Source organism: Poecilia formosa, unplaced genomic scaffold, assembly GCF_000485575.1.
Source record: "Poecilia formosa unplaced genomic scaffold, Poecilia_formosa-5.1.2 Scaffold22, whole genome shotgun sequence".
Classification (NCBI taxonomy): Eukaryota; Metazoa; Chordata; class Actinopteri; order Cyprinodontiformes; family Poeciliidae; genus Poecilia; species Poecilia formosa.
Genome location: NW_006799961.1, coordinates 791988 through 808808, shown reverse-complemented (window position 1 = coordinate 808808; position 16821 = coordinate 791988). Strand labels below are relative to the sequence as shown.

Here is a 16821-nt window from a genome sequence, read left to right as displayed (position 1 = left end):
CTGACACACTGCCTTTCTCATATGTAGGCAATTATCTTAAAAGACAATGGAACTAAAAGAAGCGAAGAAGTTACCTCACCACGTGATCAAGACTTGATGTTTGCTAGAGTCAAAGAAGAACAGATAAAAATTGAATTCCTTACATTTCACTGAGTTTGGCAGGTTGTAACATGAGAAAACAGAAGAGATGTGTAAGAGTTATGGATGCTTCTGCAGGGCAACTTCTAATTTTGTAATAAATCAGGCGTTCTACCCGACCTAAAACTCACACTCTAAAGGAGAAATCAATGTTGCAAAGAAAAGAAAAGAAAAAAAACCCAAAACTGGATAATTTATGCAGAGCAGTGTTGCACCTTCTGAAACATCTGCTGCCACCCAGAGGACGAAACATCACCAAGTGGACCAATAAAACACGCAGACTGAGTTTAATGCATATTTATTCACAATTAAGGCACAAACGTACATCAGAGTGCTGATGTGTAACAACAGAGCTTGTCAGTTCTGGACAGTAGTGTAGTAGAGACAATAGGCAGTGCATTCATGCATGAGAATTAGATTTACAGAATAATGAAAAAAAAATTTCAAAGATATAAATCTCAAAAAAAGCTGTAAAACGAGTCACTAAGTATGCACTCTACTACATTTAAGCTGTCCATCGGGAATATTAGCTTATCAATAAAAGGTGTATAGATTGACTCTCTTATTGAACGTAATAAATTAACAGTAACATATTTTGATCAGCGCTTTTTCTCAGGTTTTGTAATAATGCAACAACCAACCAACGAAGATCAGTTTGAAAAGAGGAGGAAATTAAATACAGACGGTCTGAAATATCTCAGGTGAACCATGAACTACATAGAATTCAGTCAGTACTGACGACTGGTTTGTAACACTTCACGCTCTTAATACAAAAACAAAAAACAAACAAATTACACATCCACAAAAAAAAAAAATCCCCAGATTCAATCACATTTTCTGGAAAACCTGTCAGTGACAGCCTGCTACGACTTTCGGCGTGGAAGAATAATAAGGCCACTTCAGTTTAATACAAAGCATCCCAGAGTGTAGCATCCAAAACAAGCTTCAGTGCACTTGAGGCCTGTACTATGAAGCAGAGTTCATCAAACCCAGAGTTTCTTTAAATAAACATGTTAAGTTAACCTAGAATTTTTGACTCTAGGTGTGAGTGGTTTCATGCAAATCAGGAGTTTGAAATTAATTGACCAATCACAGTAAGGAGGTAAGTTATAGAAATGTTTCTGAATGCTTCCTTTAATAGGCTGAACTTATTACATGTCCAGAAATTGCTGCCAAAGCATAAAAAGACTCATGAGCTCTAACAGAAGACAAGAAAAAAAAAACAACCTTGATGAGTGTAAAGCTAGAGAAGCATCAATTTTATTGACCTATACTATGGAAAAGCTTCCTTAGCAGCAAAAACATGAAGAGGGAGAAAAAAAACACACGCACTCCTTCACTTTCAAAGCCTCAGTTTTGTTTTGTTTAAGCTGTAAGATCATTTCTGTATCTGTTTCCCAGGAAACAGACCAGGAAAGAAGAGCCATAGCTTTGTAACACAAAAACTCCCAAACTCAGCATGGAGTTACCTTAACAAAACATCGACAGGCCTTTTGGGGCCAAGCCCGCATACCCAACACTGAAAAGGCACCACGTGCACTCAAAGCTACAACTCCTTTGTGCTACACTTAACCTCACTCACCGACTTACTTTTGCGTAAGCCAGGGAAAGCTTACTGGTTAGAGATCTGCGGGGAGAGAAGCAAATATGAATTTGGGTGCAACACGGGTTATCTTGTACAGTTTTGGATTAAGTGTGACCCAGTGGTACGCTTGAACTCTTCCTCCTTGTGTTATGAAACTGGTTCATTTCCAGAGATTTCCAATAATCCCCATCCTGAGTGTTTAGTGACAGTTTTGGCATTTAGGATGACATTTCTGATTGTTGACATTGCAGCGGCATCCTCCGCTGGTGTCTCCAGGACCCTTTAAGAGTAAAATTGGAAAGTTGAAATGATATTTAAGCTAAACTGCAAACAACCACAAAAAAAATAAAAAAAAAATAAAGCAGCATCGTGCAACTTTTAGGACTTTTATTACAGAACAGGGGAAAGTAATGATTTCTTACCTTGGGTCCCCAACGAGGCCCCCTGGTTACCCAGCAGATCTCAGTGTGACAGACGGTGCAGCGCAGCCAATCACATCCATCCCTCTTCTGCACAATGATGCCACACTGAGGACAGTGCATGGCCTCCCCTGACTGCACAAGGGTCTGATTGTGGTGCAGACAACGAGAGCAGAGGAAAACAAAACGAGAATAAGAAACGAGGATGTGGTTGGTGGAAGCCGACACCGATTACTTTCTCGGTTTACAAAGACAGTGATTCATTCTTTAACAGCGACGCTACAAATCAATTACTCTCATGTCAGGCAGTTCGTTTAAAAAAAACAACAAAAAACAACTAAATACGAGAGTGATTTCAAAAGCTTTAAAGTGTTATTTTGCTGCTAACCTTTAGCAGATGTGTCGTTCTTCTGGCAGCAGAGTCGTTTATTGCTCGGGCTGCGAGGTTGTCTTGGTATTGTTTACAATTCATTCCCTCATGGATGGCCTGACGAGGAAAAAAAAAAAAGTGAGAGTCTAAGTCAAATTATGATTTTTAGAGGCTGTAAGAGTGAAGTTTTGTCAAACAAGACAAAGATTGAACTATTTGGCTACAATGAGAAGAAGAATGCATAGGGGATGTGTGTGGACATCTTGGAATAATAGTGGTTGTTTGTGTATATGTACATATTTCAGCCTTTATGTTTAAATTTCACCAAGTATGAACAAAAAAAAAAAAACCCACTAATGTATAGCCTTGTTGCATAATTATTCTTTCTTAATAAGACAAACCCAGTTCAAATTCATTTGTGACTCCCATAAATTGACGCTTTGTTTGTCGCTTCTAGTTTGAAGATGTACTACTTCCAAGTGTGACCTCTGCGTTTCTCACCTTGCAAATGAGGCAGTTGTGTTTCCGACAGACGGGACAGTGGAAGACATTGACGGTGTCCTCGTACACACACCATCCCAGGCAATCCGGAGTTGCACAGTGATAGCTGCCCTCGCAGCGAGACTCTGCCACAGAAAGGCTTCTCTGCAGCCAGCGCTCATATTCCTCCGGAGGCACCAACTAGAAAAGCGTATGGTGGGAGATCATGAAGGAATATAATTTTTTTTTAAAAAGTGTGCTGGCGAGAATGCTCTGACGAAGTGCCTCGGTGCAACTCACGGCTCGGATCTCTCGCTCCTGCAGGGCCCAAGGACAGGCGTACGTGTCGTCTCTGTACGGACAGGAAACCTCAGGCTCCTCGCACAGCATGATGATGGAGCGCAAGCATTCTCTAAGCGTCCGCATACAGAAACGAGACGGGGTTCAGTTACACAGAAGAAATACCGGTTAAGTGTTAAATACGCATCTTCCCACTCCCACATCTCACTTGCAGAAACAGTGGAGACACTCTCTCAGCAGGACGCCTTCTCCCGACTGCAGGTCCACGAAGCAGATCTTGCAATCCACAGGCTCGGGATTGGGTACCAGGTCCTGACCGTCCATCTTCACCAGCCGGTCAAAGTTCTCTCTTCGCTCCTGCTCCTTTGCCTGAAGGAATTGCAGTTTGCGTTAGCACTGTTTTTAATCACACTGCTAAGCCATTTAATAGGCAAATCAAGTCACATATGTATCTATCCACCATCAATCTGGCAAGAATTATTTTCACCAACCATTGACCGATCGTAAGACAAGGAGTTAATTGATTTTTCAGGAAATTGGAAACATCATCACATGCTACTGCTTTCGCCCCTCAGAGAAGTGTGTAGTTAGTCGAAGATAAGGCACGTCCTTTTGGCCCCAAGTAACATGATGATAAGGGTTCAAGTGCGCAGGTCCCAAGTGTGCAAACATTGGAGAATTGGGACAGTACGGGTTACATCAACTTGTGCATCTGTGTCGTAACTGTGACATCCGAAATGGCGAGACTGTTCAAATTTGTTCTGTTGTGACGTTTTGAATCCAGAGCAAAATTCAATAGTGTGCACGCATGTATAGTATAGCAAAACATACTAAAACATACTATATTTTGAGTTATACCACCTTATAACTCAAAATGTCAACATGAATCCATGAATTGTGGGTAATATGCTTCATTGAAGTCCGTTTAGATGTGGGCTTAGCTGAAGTGTGGATCAGAGTTCAGTGTGAAAGTCCACTCCAGAAAACTGGGACACACTACGCACTCGAACCATTTGAGGGACACAAGGGTGGAAGTGCAAGTTTTGGGGACAAAGCCTAAAGCTCCAACTAACAAGGCCTTGTGTTGGAACTTGCAAACTGCAATAAGTCTCTTCTTCTGGAAGGCCATATGACTCCAGCAAGAATGCTTTAACTCGTAGCTGATACATACCAGGCACCTGTTTTAAAGGGTTGCAGTTCTACAAGAAACATTTTTTTAAATCAGAAAAAAAAAGTCTTCAACCAATAATATTGTGGCATAAAGGATTTAACTCTATGCTCTGTAAATTATAAACTTCCAGTTTGCCTGTAAAGGGAACCTAATGGACGAATTAAGAACATGTTATCGTTAAGCCTCTCATTCACACATCAAGTCCAAACACACTCGAACATTTAAAACCTTTTATTTTCAGATGTATCACAAGGTAAATACAACCACAGTGCAAAATCTGGTTAATACATTCAACATACTGGCAACAAAAGGTGCCAAGGAGCTCATGAAAACAACTTGATGTTACTCGTCAGCATTTGCCGGTCAAGTTTGACTTTAAGGCAGACAAATTTTTTGCACATTTTCGACACCTTTTCATTCTGCATTGCATCACCTGCACTACTTTCCATGAACATTAAAAACAAAAATAACGTTTAGATACGCTTTTGTCGGTAACAAACTACTTAAAAGCTAAGAAACTTCAGAAAAAGCAACAAAAACAACAAAACAGGATTTTTTTTTCTACTCAAGTATGTACTCGTATATACATTAAACGGGTTCGGCACTGTTACTGATTTGCTGTTAAGTCGCTAGTCTGTTATCTGCAGTGGAGTGCGTGTGTGTCAGTATGTTCAGTAGTCCTGGTCCAGGTTAAACAGCAGTGAGTTGTTATGAGGCCCAGCACTCCTCAGCATCTCTCTTCTCCCTTTCTCCTTCAGAAAAACAGAGACAAAAGAGAAGAGAGTCAACCTGAGTGAGTGAATGGTTTCAGTTCCACTGGCAGCCTTCAATCAATGTCAACTTGTTGCATGTCATTTGAAAGGTGTGTTTTTGTTTGCATATATATTAATCGGCGAGGCATCTACGTAGCCGTTGACAACCACACATAGCCGTTACAACATGTCCCTGCATGCAGACAACTGCAAGAAAACACCACTAAGGCTGTCGGTGAGTTGGAAGATGAGTTATATTTAAAGAGGGTAGTTTTCCTACCTGCTGATACTGTCTGATTGACTCCTTCTCCTGCAGGATCCTTCTCAGCTCCAGAGCGTCAGGCTGGTGTCCCCCAGGGATAATGTAGTTCTCAGGCCGGTTTGTGCTGCAGATCTCGCAGCCCGGCCGCGTCGGCTTGTTGATGTACGTGCAAGACGGACACGACCAACCCTGAAGCAACACAATTAAAACTGTATTTTTTAAAACGTAGGAAACGGAAAACGTATAAAGACTCAGCTACACTACAACGGCAATATTTAAAACCGAGACAATTCACTTTGGTTTTGAAAATACCACTGTGCTAGCTTTCAAATTGCCGTATTTCCTAAACTCTGTCAGCTGCTGATGTTAAGATTCAGTCCGAAACAGATTACAGATTATTTAAAGACAAAAATTTAGGAAACGTTGATCCTATCATCTAAAAAAAAAAAACGAAAAAAAAAATAAATAAATCTGTAATTACAATGTTTGTAATTGTATCATAAGACTACAACAAAAACCATAAGGACTAATATTCTATACATAATATAGATTCTTTAAAACAATTTAAATAACTCTTGGTGTTTTGAGGATTAACACCTATGATACTGATCAACATAATCCTCTTAAATGTGCATCGTCTCTTCTGTTACTTTTGCAGATACTTTTTGCTTAATAAGTATAACGAGATTCCTTTTCTAATTGTATGCAAGTCACTCAGGCACAATTAATATGTTAAATCATCTGGTCACATGGCCAGATGCAAACTGCTGCAGACTGTGAAAGGTTTAGATTTCACAGGAACTCAGAATACTTTCCATCAGAATTGTCTAAACCTCCTTGTGTCTTACCTTGGTAGAAGGCGTGTTGAGATTGAGTCGAGGCATTTCAAAATTGATCTGATCTCTAATATTGCCGATGTTCAGTCTCTCTGAGCCACCTGCAGGAGAGAGAGAGAGAGAGAGAAAGATTTTGCAAATGACTTCAAATTTTTTAATAACCTTAACAATGAAACTGTTCTCAATTAAGCCTCACTTGAGCATTACAAAATAAAATTAGCTCAGATGACTAATACTATTTGATGGGCAATTTGGTTTACAAAAACATCACCTTTGTTTTATTTCTGGTTTTACTTATTGTTCGTGGTTGTTGTGTTTTATTTTAGATATTTAAAATGTCCAGTTGCTGTGGTCTTTACAAAATGAAAGTTCATTGGTCTTTGAGAGGATGAACTTGAATTATTACGCCATTATCAATACATTACTTGAAAATAAGTCTCAAATGATTCATCACAATCATTTCTGGAACAATTTATCATCCAGCAAAATTTGTTATCACGATGAGTCTACTTTAATGGTACATTAACATTAAAACTACTCTTGAGAAGAAAATGGAACATTAACACGTATAATAACTGTACTAATTCATAAGTCCAGGTTTTTCCACAAAAATCTCTTGTTTTTCACCCTTTAACATAATGCCAACAGTAAAAGAGAGATCGTATTGGCTGCTGCAGGTCCTTGTCTGTTTCACAGAACCTTCTTTCATCTCGTATTGGACTGGATCTTAGCGTGCCTAATGTAGCAGAGACCCGTTCTCACCATTATTGCTGGTCCTGTGGAGTCTGGGAGGTAGAGTGGAAAATGGCCGCCCGTCGTGGGAGATGGGGCCGTTTGTGAAGGCAGCGGGGAGTGAGGGGTTTTGAAAAGACGACGGAGGGCTGAGAAGGAGGGCACTCTCCTGGTCCTTCTGCAGGACCTGGAGAGTCAGGCGAGAGTGACGGGCTGATAAGAGGTACAAGAAGGCCGTGTCACCATCCTGACGGACGCCGTACGAAGCGAGGGTTCGGAGGTCGGTGCACAAACACTGGCCGATCACCCAGCGCTGGACCCGCGGGTGGAAGCCATACTCGAGAAACATCTGGAAAGGAGCCGAAGCCGACAGAAAAGTGTTATTACTAACAATTAGATGGAGAGAGAGAGAGAGATGGTGTGTAAGGAGAACGCGATGAGCTCGATACGAACCTGCTGCTTCAACGACGCAGTAGTCATGTGAGGGAAAACTTTCACAGTGATGCAACAAGACGAGGAGGAATCCTCGACAATAACAGCTAAGCTGTTTTTAAAACAAAGCAAACGGCAGATAACTGATTAACAACTGTGGTTTCACATGTCAAATTATCGTCGCAGTCGTCTTTACTTTATTTCAGTTTCTTCATAGGTTTTGGTGGAGGGCTGGATCTTCAGGGCTGCCTGTCTGCGGGCGAGAGAGGCGGCGAAGACAGAAGCGCTCTGCATGTCCCCTGCCTCGATGGCTTTTTTCAGCTCTATGCAAGCGTCCTCTGAGCAACGAAACGCAGACATGAAGAGTGAAATGAATGAAAGAGCAGATGAACAGATGTTCACACAAACTGGACAGGTTTCACTCTGGCACACCCGTTTGCTGTAAAGCCGAGGTATTCCGGAGATGGAGGCCACCGAAGAGGTGCTGTAGACCGTTTTCCTGAGGTGTGGCTGAAAGCGTGGACAATGTGGAGAGGAGACGGTCAGAGCAAAAGTAAAGACAACTAGAAAGAAGCAACAAATACACAAAAGCACAAAAGTCAAATAATGTCCATCTGTTCATCAGATTTTTATCTGCATGATAATGTTCCAGTCCTGTATCATTTTCCTTTCCTTCTACCTTTGTGTTGGTTTATTGCATTAAAATCCAGAGATCAAGGGATTTGAATACTTTTGAAAGCCACCATTTAATATTTACCACAATAAATGTAGCATCTAATTTTCTACAAAATGTTTACACGAAATAAAGCAACACGTCTGACTTTGATACCAGAGCATTGCTTCCAATTCTAGGTATTTTAAACTTGGGCTGCAACAAAGGATCATTTTAGTAATCAATTATTCTATTGATTATTCTGCCGTTTATCCAAATAATTTTCTTTCTCTTTTTTTTTTTTGGCACATTCAGCTGATTTTTCATTTAACCACCTACAAATATATTAAACGATGCCAACAAATTTAATTATTTTTTTAGATAATAAAATAATAGCTTTATTGCCTGAAATGCAATAACATAGTATTTATTCAGTGTTTTTTTTATCATTTGCATCAACATAAAATTTGACTTTTTGCGCTTAATTATTGCTCTTAGTTTGTAGGGTTTTTTTTTTTATTTTAGGAAATGAAATTTTTTTCAGTCTATACACTGTTAACAACTGACTTGGACAAAGGGAGAAAACACCGAGCCCTCGTCAGTTTGTGATTTTCTCAGAAGCTTGGAGCAACAATTATCCACGGAAGAACAGGTTCTTCAAGATGCTTTCAGAAACGTAAAGGCAAAATGACAACATGTGCAAACTATGTAGGTGCATTCAAAACGCAAACTGAAGTCAGCGAATGTATTTACACACACTCACAAAAAAAAAGGTAATTTGTTACTGAAAGGGCAGATTACAAACGTTTAGGCAAAAACTACATCCTGTCAATGCTTCAGAAAGGAGTGAAATCCCACTGCAGAGAGGGGAAGTTGAACTCTTTGTTCTGCTCATTCATCTAGCCTCAACTAAAGCAGGCGGCGTGCGCCGAGACGGGCGACTGACCTCGATGTGCTTCTCTCAGCGAGGACATGACCACGGTGGCCCATCCCTCAGCCTCCTGCTCGCTGCTGAAGTTGAAGCTGATGCGGTCGCACGGAGGCGCCACCGATATCAGCTCGTGGCACTTTGGCGACTTCACTTCGTAATTTATGGATCTTAAATCAAACTCGTTTATGGTCTGCAAACAAGGTGGGAGAGGAAGAGACGATGAGAGACGAACGTGTGCGCACGAAAACTGAAAGGGAAGTCACATCCCTGCAATTTTCTTATCCGGTACGTCAACTAAACGTCATTAAATGACCACCACCTCTTTTCCATTAAGCAGGCCGCTAATAAACACTGCATAGCCTGGACACTTTCTTATTAGCGTGTGACCTCTAATCTCTCAGAAGAACTTATAAGTCCATTTACTATGCCTTTTCTTTTCAGAAAAAGAAACATTTCCAAGCCAACATGTTTATTTTCTTGCAAAATAATGGCTATTCACAAGTCTTCAGGCAGCAATAACTCCTGACTAGAGATTTAATAAATGAACTTCAACATAATTAGAGCACGAAATATGAACACATATGAGATGTAACAACTGAAAACAAAGATGAAGACAGTTTCTATCAATAATAGCTGCTTTGTATCCACTAACGGAGGTCTCTATATCAACTTTAAGGATGTATTTTTACAGAAGCATAGACAGCTAGAAACAATGACATCACGCTGTGCGGTTACTTTCTAACAGCATAACAGCAAGGAAAAGGGAAGCAGGTCAGAGTTGATTGGAAGATGGATGGAACTAAATACAGGACAATATTGGAAGAAAACCTGTTAGGACAGCTCCATTTATAAAGTCTGAGGTACAATGTAATAGCTTAGAGCTACACAATATATTGAATTGCTCTCACAATATTAACATGTGCACTGCTGTGACTGAAAATGAATGCTTGGATGAAACATTTGGTAGGATATTACATTTCAGGTGCCATATCTATCTTTTGGATAGACTTTGCCCTAGTTGCCCAGAGTTGATGTTTATTTTTAGCTAAAGCTGAGGGAGAGTGGTGGTGGGGACCCTGTGATTGGAAAAAAGAAAGAGAAGAGCCAAGGAAACATGTTTTAATTAATAATGTGACAATATTCAGAGACAGTACCGTAATTACAGGCTTTACTGATAACGCTCTGTTCTAAAATAGATCAAAGCACTATAGAGTGTTAGATTGGCTCAGTCAAAGCACAGACGTAAAGGTGGTATCGGTCTCTGTGGGCAGAAACTGTTGTGGGGAGAAAAAAAATGATGATAGATACTTCAGATGGTTTTAAAAACACGACAGGAAACAGAATACGGGGGGGCTAATAGTGTCAGTTAAACAAATAAATGTTTTAAATAAAAGTAAGGATATCAATTTGAACATGTGTTTATTTACAATTCTGTTTATGCTTAGTGCATATCTGCGGTCATTACATAGTTTTGGTCTCAAACCAGACAGTTTAACTTCTGCTCCACTATTTAATCGTTTGAGTTTTTGTTTTAGCCTGCATTATGTCATAGTGTTGCGACAAAAATAAAACATTCCTTTATTTGTACTCATTTCGTGTGAAAACCTTTCCCGGTCAAAACAAAACCCAAAAGTCCCTCATCGTCACTGTGAACTCACCACACTCTGGCCCGTCCCGCTGGTGCTCTGTATCGCCAGCCGGAATTCCCCGGATTTCCCCGGGTCCATGCTCAGTTGCAGGCGGAGTGACTCATCACCAGCTCCCGGAAGACACAGCGGACGAACCCCGGAATGGCACACCGAGACCCGAACCGACATGAGGACGGTCTGGCAGCCAGGCTGTGCCTGCGAGGCTTCATAACTGCCGGTGAGGGCGGCGGACTGGTCCGGCGTGAGGCCGGGGCTGTGAGTCCAGCCGCCTGAACTTAGCGACATCACGCCGACAGACTCATGTAGCAAACACAAAAACACGCAGGAGTCCCGTGGGTGTGTAGCCTCCTGTTCCGCGTAGCGAAGCGCTCCTTTCACATTTCTCAGTGTACCTTGTTGCCGAGTAGTTAACAGGAAACAAGTGTGTAAAGGCACTTCCAAAAAAGTAAAAAAACAAGGTCGACTTTCACTCCTGTGTTCTTCTTCTCTTCAGCCGAAACTCCGTCCAGGCAGATATCGTATCTTTGTATTATTCAACTGGATACTTTCACACTAAACCGTCCTGACAAAGAGTACAGCGATAGTTTGCTACTTCTGAAGCTGTTTTGTTATTGCGTTTGCTTTCTCTTCCACTGCGCATGCTCGACAGGATGTGTGCTTTTTTTTTCCAACACAGGGGGGCAGCAAAACACCCAATTTATAAAACATTTATGGGCATTGGTATGGAGGTCCAAAAGGGACACATTTAATAAGTCAACGTGTAAATATTTATGAAGGTCATAATTTAAATTAAATTTGGACTAAATAGGCCAGGTATATTACCCAATTAATAAATAATTAATTATTTTATCAACAATTACACATTTATGATAATTTATTACTTACATAATTTCATTTATTAAAATTTATATGCAGTTAATGTTAAAACCAAATACAATGGTTTAGCTATTTAGCTATTTAGCTTTGCAGAATTAGTTTATGGCCTTGTGTTCCAGCAAATCATAAATCAATTGTCAGTCCTACCCATCACAGTCACTCAGTAAGGTTAATTACTGAAAAGGTAATTGGTCTGCAATGATGTGAATAAGTAAATAAAGTTTATTTGTATAAGTTTAAATAAATGATAAAAAAAGATTTTACTTTTAGGACCTGAGGGCTCATGTTGAAGTACGTCCCTATGCCCTTTGCTGAGCAGGTTGACCAGTCAAATATATTATTCCATGATTTGATAATTAACTAAACAATGAAATAATTATTTATAATGTGAACAATAATGAATGCAGATTTTATCAATGATTTTTTTCATCTGAATATTTATACCTTTAAGTAAATACTAAACATAATTTTCATTAAGCTCAAATTTTTTGCATTAAAATTGTTTTCTACTGCTCAGATGTAATATTCTAATATTCTATTCTAATCTAATCTAATCTAATCTAATCTAATCTAATCTAATCTAATCTCAGTTTACATGAGTTGTAAGGAGAAAATCATCAGCCTGTACACATGTAAAGACTCATCAAACAATGAGTAAAACTTCAGGTTTTTCCAAGTAATGCTTAGCAGCACAACATTCTGTTTGCAATGTTTTGTGTTTGTCACTCACTTTCCTACGCTTGGATTTAAGAAAGTAAGTGCACCACAAAATGTGGTTAGTGAACGTCCCCACCCACATGCTGTGGGAGCCATGACGTATGAGGCAGTTAACAAAATATACTGTAGCATGAAAGGGGAATGCTTTAAATCACACAGGTTAAAAAGGTCAAGTTGTTAATCGTCCTGCAGGCATGTTTTTTTTAATCAACAATGTGTTCCTCAAGGCTCTCATGGCTTCTCAATAAGATGCTTACGTTAGGAAGAAACAACATAATGTTATAAATTAAGTGCATTAACTCTATGCATTCTAAACAGCCTTCTTTTATCTTGTATCACTGTTTAAATGTTTTTGTAGTGACGAAGCACCAGCTGGGCCTTATCAGATTTCTGTGCCAGTCAGGAGATGTCACACCTGTTCACGACAATGAACCAATCAGGTATGACCTTTGTTGTTCCAATAAGCACTCCCAGCCTTAAATCCAATCAGCTTTATTATTCATAGACTTGTGTATGCTGCACATCCCCAGGTAGGTATCTTTGGATTATTGCATCTCTGTTTTGCATATGTTTTATTGCAATATGTTCTATTGCAATATGTTCTCTGCACGTGACAAATGTACGTCTGTAAAGGAGACAAAGCACTGCCCTGCAGAGGAGCAGAAATGTAAAAGTTCCTTGAAGCTGGTTTGCCAACATTCTCTAAATGCCTGGAGTACACACCCTACAGTTTGTGTAATTGTTGTTATAAGGTTACAAATTAAGTCTCAGTAACCCAGGTGGGATTTGAACCCACAATCCCCAGCTCCGGAGGCTGATGCCTTATCCATTAGACCACTGGGCCAGCTGCACCATCATTTTGTTCAGGTTCAGAACTGTGTAAAAGTAGATCATATTTAGTTTACTAAGACTATACAAAACAATACATCAATATTTAATAGAGAAGTACATACTTAATTTAGTAGAATCATACAGACAAAAAAAAAAATCAGTCAATTAGAAATATTTCAACTCAATCTGTTATAAAACAATTCAGTCAAGTTCAGTTTTTTACACTTGTTCATGCCTTTTGATGATGTATTGTTTTAAACTAAACCTTAAGGAACTTAAGATTCCAGTGTGGTTCCATTATACCTAAATTGCTGCTGGTTTTCCTTGTTTTCATCTCCTGACATATACCTTTGTACAACAAAATTATTTCTCTTCCTTGTACCCTCTCTGGGGTTTTTACTTCACATCAGCACACTGTTCACTCACTTCTTTGCCCCATCAGCACAGATAACAGAGATAATGTTATCTGTGCTGGTGGGTTAATAAACATAAACCAGAATCAGACAACTTCTTGGATTTGCTCCAGTTTTGTGTTTCTTGATCCTCTTTTCTTTTTTTAAAGCAACAAATGACATCTAAGTTTTGTCACAAGTGCTCTTCAGATGTTGTTGTTGGGACTTTCGGCATTGTATCTAGCTCTAATTTGATAGATTCTGGTAGTTTGCGGTTCTGTTTTACTCCCTGCGACGATGCTGATTGATGAAAGACTCCACGAAACCACCCACCACAGCCCAGGGTCACTGCTGTTGGGGTGACACCCATGTTCACTAATTCAATGTTACCCACATGTCACTGACTCCTTGATGGACTGCTCTGCTGCGTGACAGACGTCAGGAGATTTTTCTCAAAGAGACGAGGGGTTTCAGGGAGTGGGAGGAGGAGAACAAGGGGAGGGGTGATGCTCGCATACCGTGATCTACTCTGCGATCACTCGGGGTAACTGACGTTCTTGATTCATCATCCGACGACCTCAGCGTGGATATATAAGCTGGGGGACGTTGCTGTTCAGAAAACAAATCCAGACCTCAAGAAACTGACCTCAGTTCATCACCAAAGATCTTGGTAAGTGCTTCTCGGTAATGATTTTATGGATTTTATCACCTACAACCAAACAAATCCGTGGACATGTATTTTAAGAAGCTCAAAATGGATTTGATTCTCTATAAATTTGTCACCGAGAGTCTCGAGAGACAAATCCCTTAAAAACAAAAATAAAATCAAAGAATAAAAGGTAAATATAAATGAAAAGATAATGTTTGATCTAGTTGCATTTTTCAATTTTCTAATTTATTCCTACTTGAGCAAACCGAGTTTGATGACAAAATGAATTGCTGTGTATTTCTTTGCATGTCCCTAAGTACAGCCGAGGTTAATCAGCAGTGCCCTTCAGTCCCTCTCAGTGCCTTGACCGACTCCCCCACCCCCAGCATGCTGCCTGGGAGAGACGCTGCTGTCCGGCAGTGCATCCTGACGAGCCGCTGGCTGCCCGCGGCTCTGACGCTGCTCCTGCTGCTGTCCGCCAGCTTCAGCCGCGCTCAGAGCACCACGGTGGAGCACGACTTCCACATCGTTCACAACGTAGACAACAGAAGTAAGTAGAAGTAACTGATGTCTGTCTCCCTATTTAACTGCAGTTGCTACCGTTTTATCTGTCACCAAACAGACATGGTGGAGCAGCAAATCTGGCTTTTGAGATCATTATTCATCATTCTACTTATTTCTCTCTCTTTTTCTTTTTATTCATCCCGTCAATTGAAATCTTGTATTCTATGGCTTAAGTTTAAAATAAAAAAATGATATTCCTTGACTATGTATGAAAACGTTAGATTTTTTTTATTTAACAAAGAAATACATATGTGAAAAAATTACATTTTAGTAAATGTAAAGTATAAACCCAACTCAATCACCTGATCTGAGCTCCTTTACGCAGTAATGAGATGCACAGAGTGGTCATGTGGAAGTCACCTACTTTTTCCATTTCCTTTGTTTAATAAACAAAAAAAGTTTATCTTAGTCTCTATGATAGTATTGACAATACAATGTGTTCTTCAGGTAAGATATTACAAGCTGCATTTTAGAAATGAAATCGAAAACATTTTAAATGTTGCACAATTACTATTTTGTCATCCACTTTTTTATTGCAACTTTGAATGTTCTTGCAGAAAGATTATTATGCTGTTTTTTGTCTAATTTTTCTTTGCATACGTTTTTGTTCATATTTTGTCTTGCCATTTTTTCTAATTGAGACATTTAGTACCAAGTAGAAATTTATTATACAAAGAAAGCACTTTCCACTTAATTTCAATATTTATTTTGTACATATCTAAGTTTAAGGGTTGTGTTTAGTTTTTTGTTTTCTTTTACACATATATATATAAACACGTAGAACCTGAGATGTAACATTTAGTTCAAATGAACAAATGAGGTTCGATTGTAAAAAATTTCAGAATCTGGTCAGGATCCATTTATTTATATGTTGAAACCACAGACTCTATCGATGTGCTTCCTGTTTTGTCATGACCGCAGACATGTTTCACTTCCTTCTCCTGCTGATGTTTGTGTCTGGATACACTGTCCAGGTCCAGAGATAGACCCGTTCTGGTACGTGGGCCGTGGAGTGCGACCCATAGGGCGCTTTGGGAAGAGGCACAGCAACATGGACGCTCTTGGAAACAGTGGGATGCAGCCTGTCCTAAGGACTTTGGAGCTGCTGCTCAACAGCCTCAGAAAAAAGGAAAACCTTGAAAAAGTAATCAGTGGAGAGGAAAATGTTTGGCTACCATGATGCCATGTTCTTGCCTTCTGTCCACAAGCCTTTTTTTATTCTCTCAACTGAAGTTGTACATTCATTTCTTTTAATGTAAGTAAGCTATGAGGTTAGTCATACGTGCATAATTCATTCACCATGAAGTATCTACACGTAAAAGAATGCAATGTATATTTATCAATAAATAAGAATGTTGTTAGGATACCAGTTAACGGTGTCGGTTTTTTGAGCTTGCTGGCGCACAACAAAATGTTCGCTTCAAACCAAACAGGTTTCCTTCAAGTTTGTAAATTTTATTTCATAATACATTTTATTTCTGAGTATTATGGCACATAGAGAATCTGTATTTTTTGCATTTTAATATTTTCCCCAACATGTCATATGGATTGCAACAAACGATTACATATTAAAAAAAAAGTGAATGGCCCGACTTTGGAGCTGTCCACAGTGTTGCTCAGACTGGATTGAAACAGGAACAAAAGCAGTGTCTGTTTCCATGCTGTTCACTTTCATTTTCAAGAATCCCAGTACGAGACGAGATTGCTGGCGTCTCACAGCTATAATTTTAACTTCCCGCATGAATCCAGCCTCACAAGTTATAGCAATTTTTACAGTCTCTTGCACACAACACTGAAAGAACCGACCGGGCAATAAACATGTTGCAATATATCATATCCATCTCTTTTTAACACATATACATACATTAACAAACATTTTTGATGAGATATTATTGTTCTTTACATTAGAAAAATACAGGACACCGATGATTGGACCCTTGCAGATGTGCTTTTCATGAAAAACTTTACACCGATCCCATAAAACCAGAAACATGCTTTTTATACTACAACACCTTTTTGGAGAACAAGACCGACAAAAGTACAGAATCAGTGTGTGCAAACTGAAAGATGTGAAAGGCTGCGA

General features: G+C 39.5%; 2 protein-coding genes and 1 non-coding gene across 5 annotated transcripts; 1 reads left to right on the top strand and 2 right to left on the bottom strand.

The window, feature by feature from the left end:
* Positions 1-420: 420 nt before the first annotated feature.
* On the bottom strand, positions 421-11390 carry shrprbck1r (sharpin and rbck1 related). Its single transcript, XM_007547859.2, has 14 exons — positions 10719-11390; positions 9076-9250; positions 7910-7987; positions 7674-7815; positions 7499-7589; positions 7076-7394; positions 6326-6414; positions 5496-5666; positions 3501-3661; positions 3293-3404; positions 3014-3193; positions 2531-2629; positions 2146-2289; positions 421-2003 (listed from the first exon to the last, which is right to left on the bottom strand). Exons 1-14 carry the CDS (start codon positions 10992-10994, stop codon positions 1923-1925), a joined length of 2118 nt encoding a protein of 705 aa, XP_007547921.1. The 5' UTR covers positions 10995-11390; the 3' UTR covers positions 421-1922.
* Positions 11391-12296: 906 nt separating this feature from the next.
* On the top strand, positions 12297-16110 carry prlh2 (prolactin releasing hormone 2). 3 transcript variants are annotated; one of them, XM_007547858.2, is made up of 3 exons: positions 12297-14195; positions 14524-14724; positions 15713-16110. In XM_007547858.2, exons 2-3 carry the CDS (start codon positions 14562-14564, stop codon positions 15916-15918), a joined length of 369 nt encoding a protein of 122 aa, XP_007547920.1. In that variant the 5' UTR covers positions 12297-14195; positions 14524-14561; the 3' UTR covers positions 15919-16110. The 3 variants fall into 3 exon arrangements, with proteins under 3 accessions (XP_007547920.1, XP_016524841.1, XP_016524840.1); XM_016669355.1 differs by having other exon boundaries at positions 12298-14195; positions 14492-14724; XM_016669354.1 differs by having other exon boundaries at positions 12299-14195; positions 14497-14724.
* Positions 13074-13146, bottom strand: trnar-ccg (transfer RNA arginine (anticodon CCG)). The gene has a single exon. It is a non-coding gene; the product is annotated as a tRNA-Arg (tRNA).
* Positions 16111-16821: the final 711 nt, after the last annotated feature.

Bases quoted from the DNA above. Each gene is read 5' to 3' on its own strand.
- shrprbck1r (XM_007547859.2), bottom strand. From the start codon at position 10,994: ATGTCGCTAAGTTCAGGCGGCTGGACTCACAGCCCCGGCCTCACGCCG. The intron at 7,816-7,909 runs GTGTGCCAGAGT...TTCGTTGCTCAG, and splicing joins CTCGGCTTTACAGCAAACGG to AGGACGCTTGCATAGAGCTG. The intron at 2,290-2,530 runs GTTAGCAGCAAA...CACCACAATCAG, and splicing joins GAACGACACATCTGCTAAAG to ACCCTTGTGCAGTCAGGGGA.
- prlh2 (XM_007547858.2), top strand. From the start codon at position 14,562: ATGCTGCCTGGGAGAGACGCTGCTGTCCGGCAGTGCATCCTGACGAGC. The intron at 14,725-15,712 runs GTAAGTAGAAGT...TACACTGTCCAG, and splicing joins TCACAACGTAGACAACAGAA to GTCCAGAGATAGACCCGTTC.